General features: G+C 42.1%; 1 protein-coding gene across 1 annotated transcript in view; it reads left to right on the top strand.

Moving 5' to 3' along the window:
- Nucleotides 1-21,604, top strand: part of LOC124622825 (RNA polymerase II elongation factor Ell-like) — a 384,934-nt gene that overhangs the window by 270,179 nt on the left and 93,151 nt on the right. Inside the window, exons 3-7 of the mRNA XM_047148616.1 lie at nucleotides 13,142-13,266; nucleotides 13,872-13,988; nucleotides 15,385-15,702; nucleotides 16,496-16,566; nucleotides 17,362-17,518. Coding sequence (XP_047004572.1) covers nucleotides 13,142-13,266; nucleotides 13,872-13,988; nucleotides 15,385-15,702; nucleotides 16,496-16,566; nucleotides 17,362-17,518 — 788 coding nt within the window. The remainder of the gene's footprint in view (nucleotides 1-13,141; nucleotides 13,267-13,871; nucleotides 13,989-15,384; nucleotides 15,703-16,495; nucleotides 16,567-17,361; nucleotides 17,519-21,604) is intronic.

The raw sequence follows: 21,604 nt of genomic DNA, 5'->3' as shown, positions 1-21,604 counted from the left end.
TGCTATCTATTGTTAGATATTAGAGTATAAATATTCACCGGATTGTACCACGTCTTCTGTGGTACGGTTATACAGCAGTTTCCAGCTTGAAATAATAATAAAATTTGTAGGCGGTAATCATTTTTTTCCCCTAAAGGTAAAGGTAAAGTAAATCAATAATAAATCTATATCGATTTCGTTGCTCTCTTGGGACAGTATGCCGTTGTGCTTCTCGGCAGTGAAATTGTAGTTCATATTATTAGTGGGTCTTCGTATTTTTGTCGTGTAATAACTGGATGCGTTCAAAATAAGTGCGGTGCGCTTCAATTTGTGTGGTTCCCTCGGTCAGTATTGACCGGTCAACTCTAAACTGGAATGGCTGCTGAAAGTTACATAACAGTGGAATAACAGCAGATGGGATGATAGAACTTTAACACCTTATTGATTGGCGCGCTGTCTCTCGTTTGACAAGAAACTTAAGTTCTATGCGGTATCGAGTCAAAAATCTTGTTTATTCCGTCAGCCTTAAGAAACATGCCAGGATCTTTCCGTTTCTACATCTTTTTTCACGAAGTAAAAACTTGAGCAGCTGCAGTACTGTGTTTAAACGGTACAAAGTAGCATCAGCTGGTGTTAATACTGGCCATATATTGCGTTCTCGCTGTGGTATGTGCTCCCATAATCATCTGAGCTTCAGTCCTACGCATCTTGTGTGGAAAGCACAGTCGGGGGTCACAACTCAGTTCTGGGTGGGTGGGTGGGTGGGTGGTTTGGTTGGTCGGTCGGTCTGTTGATCTAGGGTAGGGGACCAAACAGCGACGTCATCGGTCCCATCGGATTATGGAAGGAAGGGGAAGGAAGTCGGCCGTGAGCTTTCGAAGAAATCCTCCCGGCATTAGCCTGAAGCAATTTAGGGAAATAACTGAAAACCTAAATCAGGATGGCCGGACGCGGGTTTGAACCGTCGTCCTCTCAAATACGAGTCCAATGTGCTAACCACTTCGCCACCTCGCTCCGTCAGGAGGTTTGCCGACTAACTAGAGTTAGACCTACTTCTAAACTTGTTGTTGCTACGCTGTTGTATATCACCCCCACTGGTAGGTGCTTACGTCAGCAGTCCTCGATTCTACGCATACCTGTGTGGATGCCCGTCATAATTTGTAATTGACGAAACGCTTCTTGGGATTTATTGATATTATTTTGATATTCAGAGCGTCCACTTGATCTTAGACGTGTTGTCGTATTGACTTTAGTCCACACGTTTTGGTCAATTCCAATTGTTTGCTGATCGCAGTCTGTCTGCGATCCCTCTCTATCTCTGCCTAGAAAAGGGGGCATCTGTGAACGACATGATCAGCGGAACCTTCCTTCCACAGTCACAGGTTGGTGTGTTACTATATGCCACTCCATGAAATTGAAATTGTTTGGGATACGGACCGTGACCTGTTAATAAGTTCATCATACCTCGAGTAAGGGCAGTGCTGCGCAATTTGAGCCTGTTCCTGATGCTTGGCAATATGCAGTGCTGCTAGTGTCCGTCAGTCTGCCATTCGTCTAACTTCCAGGCACGTAAATGTCTTTTTTGTCAGTAATCGGAGTTCCTGTGGTCTCGTACACACGATCACATTGCTCAGGCCCCAACCAATGCAGCGCTGCCCTGTAATGTACCACGATATTCAGCGGACATAGCGAGAGTCACCAGTAAACTCTCTACAGGCACACTGCGAAAGGCAACGGTGAGCATCACAAGTACGCTCCGTTGAAATCATCGAAGTATTGTTTTGTAGCTGCCTAGTCTAGGGCGATGCGGCCAGACGCTGGCAGCGAAGCCCACAGTGGCGTTGACAATAGCTTCGTGATACGATCGCACCACATGCGACGGTAATTGACAGTCAACAGTGCCAGTACGTGCAATCTTATGCACAAATTTGGCCTTTTTCTAAGTAACGGAGTTCTAACTTGTGCGCTGAGATACCACATTGTGTTAGAGACAAATCTGAAACTCTAATGAAAGTTTCTGAACTTTGTAACCTTCCTCAGAGTATATTGTATGACTCGCCGTGCGTTCGTAGTGTTCATTGTACAAAGTAAGTTCGATGGGTGGTAACAGGCATACATTCTCGCAAAATGCCTATAATACACACCAGCGCTCGTCCGGAAAGAGAAGCTCGACCACCTCGCCGTTGGAACAAGGTATTCACGGGCAGAAGCGCGGCGACGCGCCACTCTGGGGCGCCGCGTCGGCGTCGGCGTCGGCGCTGGTGGCGGGGTGAGCGACGTCGGACCGGCGCCGGGCGACGCCGACGCCACCGCTGGCGCCGCGACGTCCCGGCGACACCGGGGCTGTTGGCGGGACGGCCTCCCACGCTACCAGCCCTCTGTCGAAACGTGAAAACATGTTTGGTTCACTGTTACGCGGCCGTCGGGCAGAGTCAGCAATCGCTACCACATTATACGCATCTACGTACCAGTACACCTCTTTAAGTCATTGCATTCTGGGTGTCAAGAGAGCCCTTCGTATAGACGTGGTTCGATAAATAATGCCCCGCAGTTTTTTTTTTCTCAGAAAGTACTTATTCATAAAAGATAGAATTTGATGATTCAGTCAGCATTTCTTTTATTAGGTTCATGTAGAAGTTCGTAGCGCTTTTTGTTTTGCATGTTGGTATTCCGGTTACTGCGAGTTTATTTGTCGGTAATTTTTATTTTGTGTTTTACTGCTGCTATTTGAGTTACTGTCATGTGGAGATAGTGAGCGGAGCTGTGGCCGCTAGAAAACGGAGTGCCAGTTGGAGAAATCGGAAGATTTCCGACGGATTCTTTTGTTTGCGTTCAGTGTAGGGGTGACAGCAGCGGAGGCTGCCAGATATATTTGCGTCTTGAATGGGGATAACGCCGTTGGACAGAGCACGGCAAGAAAATGGTTTTCTCGTTATAAGGAGGGTCGTTTCAAAATTAGTGTACTTTCACGTTCAGGAAGACCTCCAGGGTTTGAAGAAGATCATGTAAACACATTAGTTCAGTTCATCACATGTGCCAGTTTTCGAGTACACTAACATGGATCATTGCACCATTGTGCGACATTGTATGCTGTGGGGAAGGTTCAAAAATAGAGTGTATGGGTACCGCATGCTTAAAGCCAAAATCGCAAATATCAGTGGGTGGCCAGATGGGCATCTCTGCTCGCTCGTCATCAATTGGCTCGTGAACAACACCGACCATGCCCTTCCTGTATCGTTACAAGTGGCGAGAAATGGTGTCTTTGTCCTAACATACGGAAAAGAAAGGAATTGTTGAGTTCCCGTACAAAGAGCTGGACAATAGCTAATCTTATGAATGTGGTGGAACAGCGACGGTGTGGTGTACTGAGAATTGCTTCCCCAAGGTGTAACCACGACTACTGACATTTATTGTCAACTGAAACGTCTTGTAGACGCAATCCAGGAACAGCGACCGGGAAGACTGAGTGAAGTGATACTACTACACGGTAACTCACGCCCGCTTTCTATAAATATGCAAGAGTTGGTTTGGAAAGTCATTCCGGAGCCACGTTATTCACCTCATCTTGCGTCCTCAGATTTGTACCTTTCGGGCGCTCTAGCGAACAGCCTTCAAGGAACTTCGTTTCCGGAATGAAAATGTGCTCCCAATGTGGCTCGACGGGTTCTTCGTCCGAAAACCGCGTAATTTGTGCAGTCCCGGAATCGAAGTGTTACCCCACCGTAGGCAAACTATTGTAAATACTGAAGGAGAATATATTATAGATGACTAAAGTCTCTTATGCGTATTTGTTGCGTGTATTAAACTTCTCGAAAAACGCTACGAACTTCTGCACCAACCCAATACATGTAATAATTTTCTACGTAGCTTCCATCACATTTTGTCGTAAAAGCTCTTGTCCATAGCCACGTTTTCACTGTATGAACTACGCTGTCGTCATCTTCAAAGTGTGCCCCACGCAGAGAAGTCTTGTGTGGTCCGAACGATGGAAGTCCAGTAGGTTTGTTTCAGTCACAAACCATTCCTAATGGATCTGATCAGGTGGAGGTCCGGTGGCGCCAGGTCTTGCCTGTAGTGTGGAAGAGACGGTGACGTCCAACCCCGTCTGGCGATGTATGTCCCGCGTTCGAGGCGTGTTAGTGGGAGCGCATTCTGGTGGCGAAAGATTTCTTTTGAATTACTGTCAGACCTATATGTCGGAAATGGTTGAATTTGTTCAGAGTCTTCACAACCGCCTCTGAATTGATGCTTGCTTTTGCCAACGCATCCGCGAGAATTATACCATCAAAAAAAATGGTTCAAATGGCTCTGAACACTATGGGACTCAACTGCTGAGGTCATTAGTCCCCTAGAACTTAGAACTAGTTAAACCTAACTATCCTAAGGACATCACAAACATCCATGCCCGAGGCAGGATTCGAACCTGCGACCGTAGCGGTCTTGCGGTTCCAGACTGCAGCGCCTTTAACCGCACGGCCACTTCGGCCGGCAATTATACCATCATAATAATACCAAAAGACCCTCATCATGACTTTGCCAGCAGAGGGAGTTGCCTTGATTTTTTTGTTTTCTGGTGACGTCCTTTTTGTTTCCGGTACGAAGTGAAGCATCCAGGTTTCGTCGTTTGTAATCATCCGTGACAGAAATTCATCTTCATTGGCCTCAAACTCCTTCAGCGATTCACATGAAGTGGCTTTTCTTTGAATTTTGTAGTCCGTTGTGAGCACTCGTGGAACCCATCTTGAGCACACCGTCGAATATAAGAAAGTCTGTCATTGCACAGGCACATCCAACGCTCACCGGTAGCTGTAGAACTAGTTGTGGAGTTGTGATGCCCCGATCTGCACGAATCCTCCGGATTCACAACATGGGGAACTGGGACTGTGTCAGAACGTCCCAAATGTGGACGATTGTACAGCTCAGTTTCTGCTATTTCTGACGCTTTAACTCTCTTCACCCATCGTCCAACAGTACTACGACTAGTTGCATCATCATGATACATTGCTCACATACATTTATGGATGTTCACCACTGTTTCTTTGTCCGCAGCCGAGAATTCAGTTACAGTACGTTGCTTGTAACAAGTGTATTGCATAGACGCCAGTTTGAAGCTTCATTACGCCTCTGCCACCTGTCGGAATTGTTCGAAACTTAGTACACGTGCAGAAGAAACATCGAATTTGAAGCACATAAAAAGACGTTTTCATGTATGTATTAACAACTGTAAAAAAAGGTCATTATTTAAATGATACGCGCACCAGTTTAGCCACTCTGACATGTTCCACTCACATACTAACCAGGGGACAAATGCAGATTGTATGTCTCCGTACGGGTTATAATCTCCTATTATAATCTCATGGTCTGTATGCGAAATACGAGGGCTGGAACTTCAATAGTGGCAACTATTTATTTACAGCGCGTACAAAATAGATACGTGTTTCAAAGTTTTACTGACCTTCGAAAGTAGTCACCAGCATTGTGTATAACCCGTTGCCAGTGATGTGGAAGCCGTAGGATACCTAGCAGTGCCAGTTGTGTTGACAGTTCGAGCTGCGCGGTCTATTACCCGACGAATTTGCAGCAGTTCTAAGTTGGTTGTAGGTTGTGTTCCAAAAATTAACATCGTAGAGATAAAAGTGATGACACTTTCTGCAGGACAGTGCTCAGGCACCTACTGTGTGGGTTGTTACTGATTTGTTTGGCTGATGGGGCTGCTAAGAGCTATATCACCTACTGCACTCCCCCAACTTAAGCCCTCATGAGTTAACTCGATTTCTAAGCTGAAGGAAACACTTAACGGCATTCGCTTCAGAACTGCGACAAATTCGTCGGGTAGTAGACGGCGCCGCTCGAACTGTCAACACAACTGGCACTGCTAAGAGTATTCTACGACTTGCACATCGCTGCGCAACGGGTTATACACAATACTCGCGACAACTTTGAAGGTCAGTAATACACTACTGGCCATTAAAATTGCTACACGACGAAGATGACGTGCTACAGGCTCGAAAATTAACCGACAGGAAGAAGATGCTGTGATATGCAAATGATCAGCTTTTCAGAGCATTCACATAAGGTTGGCGCCGGTGGCGACACCTACAACGTGCTGACGTGAGAAAAGTTTCCAACCGATTTCTCAAACACAAACAGCAGCTGACCGGCGTTGCCTAGTGAAACGTTGTTGTGATGGGTCGTGTAAGGAGGAGAAATGCCTACCATCACGTTTCCGACTTCGCTAAAGGTCGGATTGTAGCCTATCGCGATTGCGGTTTATCGTATCGCGACATGGCTGCTCGCGTTGGTCGAGGTCCAGTGACTGTTAGCCGAGTATGGAATCGGTGGGTTCAGGAGGGTAATACGGAACGCCGTGCTGGATCCCAACGGCCTCGTATCACTAGCAGTCGAGATGATAGGCATCTTATCCGCATGGCTCTAACGAATCGTGCAGCAACGTCTCGATCCCTGAGTCAACAGATGGGGACGTTTGCAAGACAAAAACCATCTGCGCGAACAGTTCGACGACGTTTGAAGTAGCATGGACTATCAGCTCGGAAATCATGGCTGCGGTTACCCTGGACGCTGCGTCACAGACGAGCGCCTGCGATGATGTACTCAACGACGAACCTGAGTGCACGAATGTCAAAACGTCATTTTTTCGAATGAATGCAGGTTCTGTTCACAGCATCATGATGGTCGCATCCGTGTTTGGCGACATAGCGGTGAACAACATTGGAAGTGTGTATTCGTCATCGCCATACTGACGTATCACCTGGCGTGATGGTATGGGGTGCCATTGGTTACACGTCAGGGTCACCTCTTGTTCGCATTGACGGCACTTTGAACAGTGGACGTTATACATTTCACATGTGTTACGACCCGTGGCTCTACCCTTCATTCGATCCCTGCGAAACCCTAATTTCAGCAGGATAATGCACGACCGCATGTTGCAGGTCCTGTACGGGCCTTTCTGGATACAGAAAATGTTCAACGCCAGTCACTACTATTGATGAACTATGGTATCTTGTTGAAGCTGCATGGGCAGCTATACCTGTACACGCCATCCAAGCTCTGTTTTACTCAATGCCCAAGCGTGTCGAGGCCGTTATTACGGCTAGAGGTGGTGGTTGTGGGTACTGTTTTCTCAGGATCTATGCACCCAAATTGCGTGAAAATGTAATCACGTATCAGTTCTAGTATAATATATTTGTGCAATGAATACCCGTTTATCATCTGAATTTCTTCTTGGTGTAGCAACTTTAATGGCCAGTAGTGTACTTCGAAACACGAATCTGTTTTGTACGACCTGTAAATAAATAGTTGCCACTATTAAAGTTCCAACCCTCGTTTATACAGGAGGAAGTTCAGTTATTATATTGCATACCTCGAATAACTGGTCTCATAAACTTACCAGACAGATTCAGAAGAACGTCGCCTTTCTTCTAAAGAATACCATTTAATTAGTGAAGTCATATCACGTCTATATTTAAGTTTGTATCGAACTTTCGCGCGTTTCAGAGCGAATTCACAGATTTTAATTGAAGCTCTCCATTGTGTCCTGGTGGGAAAGTCCTGCCTGCAATTCTTCAAAAATGTTATTGCCTGTTTGTCAGCATATAAATTTCGTTTGACCTAAAGTTGAAACAGGTAATAGGATATCCATTTTGGACAAATAGGAGCCTGCCGTAGAATTGAGGTATGACTACTTAACCAGAGCGCGGTGGGGAGAGTCAGACTTTCGTTTTGAAACGCGTATAGGTTCGATGAAAATTGAAATCCAATATGTGGCTTAATACAAGAAAAACCAATGTCAGTTTTTCAATAATTTTAGATGTTACATAAGTAGCAAAGAAAGTTAACAAGTTTTAAATGTAAGAATAACAAAAGTATGTCTTCAAGGTGAACGTCAAGACGTGGCTCTCGGTAAACTAGTGTCATGTCATAAATACGGAAGAACTTGATGCAACTATAATTATTGTATACGTTGGTGAAGGATCTGTCATGTTTTCAATGCTGGAACACAAGGACGCACATGTTGATATTTGACTTGCCGTTATTCATTCTTTTACTTCAGCTTGTGATTGATAAATCTCGACTGACTTTAAAGTAACGTTGAATATTGCGGAAACATGTTTCTGTTGAGAGGAGGGCATATCACAGACGTTAGCAACATCCTTCAAGGAAAAAAATGTAGTGATTGCAAAATGTTCTATTCTTTACGAGTAAAATTGCTTGTTATGATTTGGATTAATGTGATTTCAAAAGCTGCGAGTTGCTTCAATTTAGTTCTACTGGGTTCGAGGACGTATGCTCTGAAAATCACTTGGATCAGACGAAGATGTCGATTTTTCTGGCGATGGTTTGTGTGAACACTCTAGACACAAAACTGTCATTGCTAACATGTCTACACCCTCCACGTCTGAAAATAATGCAATTAATCTAATAAAACGAAAGGGATTAAACCATGTGTCAAACGCAAAAATCTGAATGATATAACTGCATCTGAAACTGCTAGTTGTTCTCGTTCATTGTTTTCAGACATTGCGTCTGAATATATCCCAACAGCAAATTTCGATTCTTCAGAGTTTGCGATTTTAGCACGAAACAATAAACAACGTAAAAGAAAATGACCTGTTCTGAAACTAATAGCAATTCTGTGGGTAGGTTAGCAGTTGATGTAACAGCAGGGCAAAATTTTCTAGGGAAATAGTACACAAGAAAACGAACATCTGACCGAGCAAAATGGGCTCGTAATATTAGGAAAAAAGTCAAGATAAGAGGGAAGCAATACATTTCGAAAACAGGAGTACAACAGCCAGGTGAAACCTGTGAACAACTGCGTAAATGTCGAATAAAATGCTTTCAGAAATTTAGTGAACAAGAATCAAAAAATATTTGTATTGAGTTTTATAAATTATCGAACAATGCACGAAATCAACAAATAACATGCTCCGTACAGGAATACCTCAAGAAAAAAGTTCGCGTAAGGGATGGGAATAAAAAAAGTAAGTACCAGCAGACGCCACATTTCAAGAAAATACTTCTCGCGAAAATATAATTTGGAAACAATCCAGATGTGCCAGATAATGTATCTAAAAACACTAGCTTTCACCTTAGAGTTGTCTCGTGTTCTACTGTAGACTGATACATACAGTGAAGATTCCACAGGGAGAATGCCTTCAAATATTCGAACTGAGTTCAGTTGTTTATTACAAACTATGAAATATAGAAACACATTGCGCATGTCAATGGATAGAGGAGGATTCAAAGTTTTATGTTGGCACTGGCACTACACCACATAATCAACATGTTCACCATGCGTTTATCGAGGAACATCGAAACGATAATCTATTTCATTCCTCACACGAATGAATAGGTTCCTGTTCATTGAATCAACAATTTCAACAACCCGATTTCTCAGCTCGTGAAGGGTAGCTTGCCATAGGTGGGACAACGACTATTGCCTTTTATGTAACCCACAGAAAAAAAAAATCACTAGGGCGAGGTCTGGTGACTGGGAGACCAAGAGCAATGAACAAGATCTCATCCACCTCCTGGGAGATAGTGAAAATCGGATAACACACCGCATCTCAAGGTGGAAGTGAGGCTGGGCGCCGTCATGCATAAAAATGAAATCGATGGAAACTTCGTGAAACTGAACAAACAACTGACTTCGCAGCGTGTCCAGGAATGACATTGCTTTCATTTTCCTCCACAAAAAGAAAAGCCCATAAATTTTATGAACAGAAATGGCACAACACACAGTTTCGGTTAGTCTTTTCCCTGTCTGACGACGACGGCAGGATTTTGTGTCCTCGAAGTACTTCTATTAGACGGTTTACTTTACGCGATAGATGATACGTCGATTCGTCCGAAAAGACGAGTCGTTTGAAAAAAGTGTCCTCTACCATATCCTGGAGAACTGAAATGCAAAGCTCCTACCTTATGTTGCGGTCGCCGGGACGCAATTGCTGCAGTAGCTGCAACTTCTGAGGCTTCATATTGCAAGTGTCGTTTCAGAACACCGTTGTTCGAGGAAGCTGAAGTTCCTGGCCTGCACATCTCTTGAATTTCGAGGGCTCCGTGTGGACGCACCTCGGATACGCTCGACATTTCATCAAACGTTTGTGGCCGATCCGTGCCCTTCCCTTTGCATGTGCAACCAACTTCAAGAATTTTGTAAGCCAGTCATAAATCTGCTTGTGGAGAGGTGGCTTCGTGCCGAATCGACGGCGGAATGCACGTTGCCCTTGAACAGTGGAATAATTGCGCCCAAATTCCAACACACAAAATGATTTCTCTTGTGCTCTAGTCGCCAGTTGACTCAAAGTTGATAAATATCCCAAGTATTTTTGTGGTAGGGACAAAAAGGAAGCCATGGTTCGTGAGGTCAACATCGAGCTCGTTAAAGACTGAGAATTCGCTTAGCTCGCCGAAAAACGGAATAGCAACCAGATGAGGCATTATTGAAGGATGCACCACCACGTTTACCCTAAACTATTAAAAGAAACCACATAAAATATGTACTTGGATGACCGGAAAATACAGGTAGACCCAAATGGTACATCGGCGTTGACCCGCTTATTACATGAACCATTGCCTAGCGTTTGTTTAATGCAACTAAAAATTAAACTCTTAAAAATGTTGTTACTGTCATTAGTCGCATCATCACACGGATGCTTGGGTAACAAATTTAAAAAAAAAAAATCTAGTAAAATTATGCTTTTGAGACGGCAGCTTTCGCACGTTACACTTCATTTGGCATTTATTCTGCTCTTCCCGCGAAAAAAAATGGTGGGAGTGCACATCCGTCCATGACATCCAACATTCCGCCGCAGTCCGCGTGTTTCGTTGCGAAGATTGTTATTTTTGCAGTGTAATGAATCACGGTGAAGTGTTCCGATGTTCACACTTGAATTATTTGCATTGGAAAATCCACTTCGGGAGTCGAATAAATGGACATATGATAACTCGGCTGATTAGGTACAGGAATTTTGTTTGGTAGTAGCTAGAGAGTGGTTTGCAGCCGAGAGATACGACGCAGAAGTTGACGTCACTAGGCGCAACGTCCTTGGGAGAGCTGCTACTTGCTTCCGCGGCGCAGGGGAAAGTGGGTTGTAAGGTTGGCAACCTGACAGATCCGGGACTCGAAGCTCGTGATGAGTCGTCCTGCCATTTGTATACAATTTTGTGGACGAGAGTGTAACGTCGTCGTTCCCATCCGCACCCAGATATGACGATAATCTGCAATTGGCCTAGGATGTTTCTGCACTCTTGTGGTCTACACTCTTATGTCGCTCTTTTTCAATAAATCGCACAGGTTCCTTTTAGTTACAAGCTGTTTTATCCAAAATCGTTATCCCTTTGTGTGTGTGTGTGTGTGTGTTTTGGGAGGGGGGTTGAAATTGTCGCTGAATTATTTTACACCGAGGGTCTTGGGATACATCCTAATATCGTGTCAGGCCTTTCACCCGGGTTTGTGCAGCAACTCGATGTGGCATGGACTCAACAAATCGTTAGAAGCCCCTGCAGAAATACTGTGCCACGCTGCCTTTATAACTGTCGATAATTGCGAAAGTGTTGTCAGTGCTGGATTTTGTGTATGAACCGATCTCTCGATTATATTCCTTGAATATTCGATGGCATTCATGTCGGGTGAGATCTGGGTGGCCACATCATTCGCTCGAATTGTCCAGGATGTTCTTTAAACCAGCTGCGAACAATTGTGGTCCAGTGACATGGCACATTGTCATCCATGAATGTCTGCAAATGATCTCCACGTTGCCAGACATAAACATTTCCAGTCAATAACCACTTCAGATGGACCAGAGGACCCATTCCATTCCATGTGAACACAGCCCACACCATTATGGAACCATAAACAGCTTGTACAGTGCCTTGTTTACAACTTGGGTCCATGGCTTCATGGGGTCTCCAATGATACCATCAGATCTTACCATCTGAAATCGAAAAGCATTTCCCAAGGCCACAGTTTTCCAATCATTGAGGGTCCAACCAACATGGTCACAATCCCTGAAGAGGTGTTGTTAGCAAAGAGACTGACAACTCAAAACTCTATTGCTCTTGGTCGTCAAGTGAAGGCAGTTGGCTGCTGTATTGCCTGAGCCGAGGGTTAATGCCTGAAATTTGGCAGTCGCAGCAGCTATCCAATATGGAATGTCCCATGCGTCTAGGTCCAACTACTGTTCCGCGTTCCAAGTCTGATAATTCAGATTTTGCGGCCATAATCATGTTGGAAACCTTTGTACATGAATCACCCAAGTACAAATGACAGCTCCACCATTGCATTACCCTTTTATACCTTGGGCACATGATCCTATTGCCATCTGCATATGCCCCCGAAATATGCCAACATCCTGTTGTGCACATGTTTCCAAGGCAACAAATCAAAGAGTTTTAAGAAAGTCATCATATGTGCAAGTCATTATTGACCAAACAAAATACCAAATATATACTATTGGAGGAAGAGGAAAAAGGCTTTCCTTTCATGGTGTTCCTTCTGTATGTAAGGTGATTGTGGCAATGATATTTATAGCAGTGTGGGTTTACTGAAAGGTGCTATTGCCACAACTGTATTAGAGGTAGGATCGCACGTGTATAGCTGGTGAATATCTCACTACCGAGGGGAAATAAGAGACGAAACTTTTTATGAACTATGTGAAATCAGAGTTAAGTTACGAATCCTATGAAACACGATTTATCTTGTACTCACTAAAGGTACAGAGCTCTTAAAATTGAAACTCAGCATCTGCTTTTGATGATAAAAACTTAGGATGGGAAGCAACAGACTTCAGTCAGTGGCTGGTTTTATGCCAGTCCATTTAAGCTACATACGGGTCAGAGAAGCTGTTACCTATCTGGTAGCTTCAAAAATACTTAAAGGTTATTGGATCAACTTAGGTCTTGTACAGAACTTCAGCAGAAGCTGCAACATAGCTCATCACAAAAACTGTTTTATCATTGTGCAATAGAGAGTTTTGCGAATGAATGAAGTTTTACTTTCTGAACACTATTTTGCTGACATTGTCTGTGAAACACTGGCTAGATTCATTGGCATCAGTTTAGTTTGGATTTTGTTGTATGCATCTCAGTTTCATATTTTTCTCTTACCACCACATAAACAGAAGTTTTCTTTCTATTGCAGACCCTAACCTTTCCGTCATGCGAGTCCAGCCTTGGCCAAGCAGGCTTCAAGTTCAGCCTGTCGACAAACGCAGATATCGAGGGGCCACAAGGAAGTTTCGAATGCGTCAAGCAGAACAGTTCCACGTCAGTAATAGTTTTACATATAGTGTGAACTAGTGTTAAGATTACATAAACTTTAAAGTATTTATTAAGTATATATGAAACACAGGATTGCAGTTGTTTTATCTTTCAGTTTAAGATATTTTTTTATTCAATTAGAATTACAAATTCTCTGCGCCTGGCTAAAGAAGTTGAGATAGTATGTATAACATGAGTAATTTCTCAGTGTCAAGATGATCATGAAATAGAAAATTATTAGAATGAGAGCTTTTACATTTTATTTCAAATGTAGCCATCTGTATATTTAAGAACACCCTCCCTGTGTGCTGCAAACTTTATTGTAAATAGAAGTACAGTCCTGTATCACTTTTACAGGCATTCCATGTCTCTTCACATTGTTACAAAACCTCCAGTGTGAATTTATGATCACATTGCTTTACCGCTCCATGTGCTACCACATTTGTTACATTTCGTTTCGGAGTGTTCTTGAGCTGTAAAAGGCGTATTTCTCAAATGAAGACTAGCATCATCCATCATAATTTATCATCACCATTTTGTTTTTTCTCTTTTTTTGTCTTAATATTACTTCCACATTGACAATACCTAAAAATTGTGTTTTGTTCCAATAGGTCACTGGAGCCCTTGGGTGCACTACCGTGCAAAATGCGAATACATGCCAAAGATGACGTATATGACAGGACAAGAGACCAGTTGGCAAAAGCAGAAGAGAACCAGAAAAGGAACTGGTACTAGTTGCTCTGTTTTTGTAACCTCCCCGTTCTCTCTCTCTCTCTCTCTCTCTCTCTCTCTCTCTCTCTCTCGTACATATTACACCACTTTTTAACAACTGTGTCTGCTTAGTTGAGAGATGTATTGGTCTAAAATATCTTATAATTGTCTATAATCAGAGGAAATTATTTTCATAATGATAAAATACTAACTATGTGGGGATTTATATTTTGCAAACAAAATGAGGATAGGGCAGGAGATAGTAATTTACCAGAAATTTCGAAGTGTTCCATTCACAGTTCAACATTAACAGTTTGAAAAATCACAACGTAGATCTGATTAACCTATTGCTGATGACAAATGAACTCTGTGATGATTGATTATTGGTAGAAAAATCTGAAGTGATCTCATAAGAGTAACAAATTATGTGTATTTTAGACATATGCTGTGAAAAAGAAGCTAACGTCAGTAATCTGAATGAACCTCTGGGTCACCAATTGAGATCTTCTAAAGATTATTGTTTGTACCATTGATTCTTGGGAATAAATGTAACAGTTGAATAGTAACAAGTGTCATTTTGAAGATGTAACCAGGGCTGGTTTAAGAACATTTTTCCACATAAGCAACATGGTTGTTTGGATCCAGCCCCCCCCCCCCCCCCCCTCCCATTTTTCTGCACAAGAGACTATAATTAGTGCACTCGTCTCCTCTTTCCCTCCCTCAAACATTATAGTCTAACTTGGGCTCTTAGTAAGACCTTGCAAAATTAATCTAAATTTAATAAGCATGGAAATGCGTTGTTTTCATCACTAATCATGATGCATTCTGTGTACAAATTTGCCACTGGGTCGCCTTCGACAACCCTCTTGGCTTGGCATCTCAAGTGGCTGCTTGTTTTGGTTGGGGCTCAGATTGGCCCTGGATGTAGTCACATTAAAATAAGTAATAAAAATTAGTTTTTAAAGCAAAATTTGATAGCACATATATCTTATAAAATTGAGAGGTAATCACTGACGAGGGCGAAGTTTCAGAAGGCAAAACTCTTTACTGCCGTTACACGTGTACAAAAGTACAAGACACACTAGTAGCTTTTGGAACCATTAGTTCCTTTTGCGGGAAGGAAAGATGAATATTTTGAAGCACAGTAAATATAAAAGGCTGTTAAGTCAGGATGAAAGGACCCACTTGTATTGGGGATAATGGGAGATGAATATCATGGATATTTTCATAACCATGTGCCTGTCATTGTGGACTAAGATAAAGTAATAAATATTTCAGTCGAAATTGGTCATTTGAATTGCTGATGCTTTGATTCCCTAAACAAGTGGTGTTGGAAAAGCAGCATGCTATATTAAAAAAGGTTGTCATTTTTCATAATATGTGCTCTATGTAATTATTTTTTTTCCCCTGCAGCACAAGAGAAATAAAGCCTGGAGGTCCAGGCATTGGCAAAAAGGTGAAAATAAAAGTGAGAGGTATTCCTGCTAGGAATATTGGCAACACAGTCCCACCTGTGCAGAAAGAAAAGGACTTGCCTGTTCTGAACACTCGGCAACCGCCCGCCAGCAAACCGTTTCCGTCAAATGTGAAGCCGTCTACGAATGGTTACCTTCCTGCCCACAACAGCATGTCCAGTGGGGGTTCTCCCCAAAACTCCATCCGAACCAAACCTTCAGGGAACACCGGTGGCCAGAAGACTGTTAACACAGATATCATGCGGCGGCCTCTAAGGTTGGTAGAGCCTTCTGACTGCACGTTTACGATGTATGTGAATTTTTTGTATTGAAAATAAACATATAATTCTTAATTGCTCTAAGCATAACAGGTTTGGACTTTCTTTTTAAGCCAGAGCTTTATTGTTATCTTGTATGATTATGATCACAGTAATCCTGATATTATTTGAATAAAATCAATAATCCCCTGTATCAGAGTAAATAGCATAATATATTATATTTTGAAAGTTAACTGAAAGACACAAATGGTAGTTTGCTTAGCTACATCACTTCCACAAATTTTTCTGATTATAACCAATCGGACGTGGCCCTTCACATTTGTGTTCTGTCATCAGTGCGGACCTGGTTAGTGGTACAATCTAGGCCAAAAAGGAAAAAAAAATTTGCATGTGTATTTTCCCTCTTTTATACAGTGGTACAAATAATTTATACTACAGTGCCATAGTTTTTTGGTTATATAACACAACTTACCCAAAACAAATCTAAATGTGTTAGTACCTTGTAAACATGAGCCATAAAACATTTATTCTGATAACTGCCCTAGATGGAATAGTATTACGCAATGAGACATACTTTTCAAAATTTATGAGGAAGTAATACTTCAACAATAAGTTAGGCTTTGTTGTGCAGCATCTAAAATCCTTTATTACTTCTGTAGTTTGTGTAACTTGCATGTAGCCCTTATACGACAGACTAACTGCTTCCCATTTTTTGATTCTGTTATTTGCTGTACAGTAATTCTGTAGGAAAACTGCACATACCGTTACTACAGTTGCTGCAAATCTTTCTAGGGAACGGCTAATACACCTTCTTGCTGTCAGACCATACAAGAAACCAGAAGTGTATGAGAGACTCAGAAAAGGTATGCATATTTGCCCATTGCAGCCCGAAACATATCATTGCTGATAATTAAAATTCTTTGGCTGTGCCTTTGTAGGAATACTGTTCTCTGAAATGTGCTTACTGTAATATTATTGCTAACAGTGACATTATTTTATAAACTGGACAAATATTGGTATGGTATTCACACACATTTTCTGTGGCTGTTACCAAGGGGATTAGTGTAGACTGATTTTCATGAAATATGTGCTGGAAGAAGCAGGATATCAAAACACATTGTTGTTGTAGATGATGTCCTAAAAGTAAATAGCTAAAGCATGGGAGTTGCTACTCCAGTTTCAAAAGAGTACAGATATCAGTTGATCTGCCGCTTGATAGTTCGCTACAGAGAATGTGTGGGACTACTAGGTATAGTAATTAGTTGTACAAAGAAAACATTTTACAGTTTTCGTACAAAATAGACTTCCGCTATATGGACACTACTTGTTATGTATTAATTGTATTTTTTCAGGAGGAATTCTGCTTAGAGTTCTTCTGTTTACTCCTTTTTTACCTTTTCGATGTGCCACTTATTCTCTCATGCCAATAAATAGTTTCATATGTTTACTCATGCTGGTGTACCTGTAGCTAAGTTTATTTAAAAGTTTTATTTTTCTACTAATGATGCTTGAACTGAACAGATTGTGACTGCAATTTGATTCTAGCATGTATTCAGCATTTTATGTCTGACAGTAACATTGGCTGATGTGCAGTACTGCCAAGAGATGCATTAAAACATAAAGTATCCTGTGTTTTATATTACAATTGTGTATTGCAGATGGTATAACAGACCGCGACAGAAAGTGTGTCAGTGATGTTCTCAAGCAGATAGCACGCATGACAGAGAACACATTTCATCTAATGCGTAACATATGGAATGATGTACAAGAGGACTGGCCTTTCTATAGCGAGCAGGAAAGACAGATGCTGAAGCGGTTAGTATTTTGCAGTATGTACTGCACTCTCTTTTTGAATGTATTCAGTCTGCAAAGATGGGAAAAGTATTACCATTTCAAAAGCAGAGTTTTCATCCAGTAAAAATCATACCAAAAATAAAATTAGTATCACAACACAAAACTAGGAAGGGTATAAATGATTGCTTGACTACTATGAGTTCATAATTACTGCAGCAGTTGTGTTTCTCTAAACACCATCCTTGCGCTTTTGCAGAGTCGACTGGGAGCAAAGCGATTCTTAAGTCTAACCTAGAATAGTTTCTCCTGTTCAACTGCTATTCCATGCCCAAATTTCTATTTAAAAAACAAAAAATGCGTTTATTAATGTTAACACTAACCTTGTATACATAACCTGTAAACTAACTCAACCCACATCATTTTGACAAAACAATCATTGAAATGATGTATGGAAAATGTGACTAACAACCATATAAACATATCCTTCTCAAGTCGTGACAGCTTCTTCACCGAGTTTCATGTATAGCCATGGTTTTGCTGGTTTACAAATCGCCAGAAACTTTAGTTTCCAATTCCTGTTAGAGGTTTGCAAGAGAAAAACTTCCGTGTAGTTTGGAAAATAGGTTAGAAATGATGCTCCGAGGAGGCTTGCAAATTGAGCTCGATAACTTGGTGGGAGCACTGACTGCAAAGGGTGAGGTCCCATAATGTAAATGGAATGTTTAAGCAATTGTTAATGCCTTATTATCCAAACAGAGATAAATTACTGTATAGTCATTTTGCATTCAGAACAGAAAATCCAAATTTTAAATAACAAATATATTTAGTCTTTTGGGATGAAATTAGTAAAAACAGTATTGATTGCACAGTCGTTTATTACAAATGTGACCAGTTTTGGCCTCTCGTAGTAGGTCACCTTCAGATAGCACACAGCTGACTGACTTTGGGAAGTCTGAAAAAAAATTCCCCTATTACTTCGAAGTATTTTTATCGAACCAGTTGTATCAATTTGAATACAGGTGTATTTAATCATTAAATTGGTACTTTTTATATCTTATTTTATTATGGGTGTATAATTGATGACTTCATAGCAGTTGTCATGGAAACAATGTCTTCATAATGCTAACTATTGTTTCCGGATTACAGTCTGGGTTATAGTTTGTCCTATCCTGTTGGCTTATTATTTACTCATACAATGAAGGCTTTCACGACCGGATGGTACTGTTGTTGATAATTCTTCCGGGTTATATGGCCATGGTCCATGGAATTCTTCTATTCCTAACGTTTCGTCCAATACTACGTTGGACATCGTCAGAGGTATTGACTGGTCCTGCTGAGTCCTGCCGACTGACGAGTCGGGCGTCGGAGAGCAGCCTAAATACCGAGGAAAGTGGACGTGGTCTAGCTTGCACATAGTAGCAGAGATAAAACTAGTCAAAGGTAAAATGTAACTCATCAGTCGGCAGGACTCAGCAGGACCAGCCATACCTCTGAGGATGTCCAACGTAGTATTGGACGAAATGTTAAGAATAGAATAATTCCATGGACCACGACCATATAACCCGGAAGAATTATTATTTACTGTTGTATGAAACTGGTTTTAATGTAAATGATATCCATAGAGTATTGAACTTTGTCTTTTTAGTAATTTACAGTTAAATTTATGTACTTTTTGCAAATGGGTGTTCAAATCGTAACGTAAGACATGTAAATCACTTCCCATTGGCTAGTATTCACATCATGCAGCTCATACATGTCCTCTATCACTCTATTTGACCCTTGGCTGCTCAGCTATGAGGAGCAGTTTTGAGAGTGGGTTCGGCATAGCCATTCCCAGCATTGTCTTTATCCAGATGGATAATAATACATCATTTTAAAGTGTATCCTTTTTATTGTTTTCCAACTTCCCTTTGTAAAAAAGCACTTTTAATCTTTATCGTTACAGTGCATTATCTGGGCTATTACTAGAGGCAGAAACCGGTATTATTTTTAATAAATGACTATGCAATTGACAGTTTTTTACTATTTTTACATAACTGGCAGTTTCCCATTAATGTTATCTGAAAATTATGAGGTGACTTCTCCTAATATTGAGAACATATTGCCACAATTGTCTCTCTTCTAGAGTTTTGGCACACTTCTTTTTCTTTCTTTTCCTCTCCACTTTATGCACATGAATCTAGTTTTCTGATCTGCATACTGCAGATGCAACATGCAACACGCATATTCATCCTGTTGGTGACTTTTCTTTTGTACCTTCAAGAGAACATGTCTTATTTACTTAAATTCTAACAACTTCAATGCTTATGTATGTAGTCAAAGTGGATTTCTTACTTGTACTTCCACATGCTGTTTCGCAAACTTACGCATAAATTCTTGAAGGAAAGCCTTCCTCCATCTTGTGAAATCTTTCTGTCTGTCTGGATATAATGCTGGATTATGGGAGCTTTGTCTACTTTTCTGCCCGGCCGTCCACCTTACGCTGTCTAAACTCTAGCCACCATCGGGGGATACGTCTGGCGACTGGAGCATTCTACACCAGCCCTGTTGAGAGTCTGTATGCCGAATCTGCTGCATTACCGCTAAACTACCGGCGCAATATTTTGTTTTGTCAGTACGCCTGCTGACTGATGTCAATACCCGACCACCCGTCACATTTCTCCTTCTTTGACGACACTCTAGACCGCCAATACGGGCTGTATGTCTCTGCTTTGTTACCTTCTGGAGTTCGCTTTCGTCGCCTGCTTCAGCAACTTGATTTTACTCTCACTACGACTTTTTGAGTGGGTGAGAGCCCGACGCCACCTTGGCTCCAGGCTCAGGTTCGCGTTCACCTTGAACTCAGCTCGCTCCCAAAGGAGAGGATCGCGGATTCGCTATCCTGCTTGAGGTTTGTTGAACTTCGTTTGAGGCTCACTAATAACGTCTTTATTTACACAGATGGCTCAAAGACTACCGCTGGCATCAGATGTGCCTTTGTCATTGGGGATGATACCTTTCAATACTGGCTCCTTGCCCGGTGTTCAAGTTTTACAGCTGAGCTTTTTGGTCTGTATCGGGCTGTTCAGTATATCCGCCACCATAGTCATTCTCCCTATGCCATCTGCTCTGATTCTTTGAGCACCATTCAGAGTCTCCGTGACCCATATTCGGACCACCCTCTCGTGCAACGAATTCAACGGTCCCTTCAGTCACTAGCTGATACCGGCACTTGTGTCCTTTTTTTTTTTTTTTGTGGATTCCAGGCGACGTTGGTGTGCCTGGGAACGAAGCTACTGATGCTGCGACCAAGGCTGGTGTCCTCCTGCCTCGGACAGCTTCCTTTTGTGTCCCATCAACTGATGTTAGTGGGGTTCTTTGTCAGCGCGTTTCATCATTGTGGCACGAGGCTTGGTCCTCTCTCCATGAAAATAAGCTTAGGGCCATCAAACCGATCCCGACGGCTTGGACGACCTCCTCACGCCCTTCCCGGCGAGAGGAGGTCATTTTGGCCAGCTTGCAGATAGGGCATTGCCAATTTAGCCACTGCTACCTGTTGTCCGGTGATGCCACCCCGCAGTGCCCCTGTGGTCATCCATTGATGGTGCGCCATGTTTTATTGTCGTGTCCCTGTTTTATTCACTCTCGTGTTGTCCTGTGTCTGCTATCTACCTTACAGGAACTTTTAGCTGATGACACTCGAGCAGCTGTTCGTGTCCTTAGTTTTATTACATTGACGGACTTGTCCAAAGAGATCTAACTCTTTTATTTTGTTTATCTATGTCTTTGTAAGTACTTTCTGGTGTTGCCCCCCTTGCATTTTTTCTACACTATTAGTGCACTGACACTTGTGACTGCCGCGATGGATTAGCCGAGCGGTCTAAGGCACTGCAGTCATGGGCTGAGCGGCTGGTCCCGGCGGAGGTTTGAGTCCTCCCTCGGGCATGGGTGTGTGTCTGTCTGTCCTTAGTATAATTTAGGTTAAGTAGTGTGTAAGCTTAAAGACTGATGACCTTAGCAGTTAAGTCCCATAAGATTTCACACACATTTGAACACTTGTGACTGGGCGCTAATGACAGTAGTTGAGCGCCCTAAAAACACACACACACACACACACACACACACACA

This window comes from Schistocerca americana, chromosome 7, assembly GCF_021461395.2.
Source record: "Schistocerca americana isolate TAMUIC-IGC-003095 chromosome 7, iqSchAmer2.1, whole genome shotgun sequence".
NCBI lineage: Eukaryota > Metazoa > Arthropoda > Insecta > Orthoptera > Acrididae > Schistocerca > Schistocerca americana.
The sequence above is the reverse complement of the archived record's forward strand: the minus strand, read 5'-3'. Positions and strand labels throughout refer to the sequence as shown.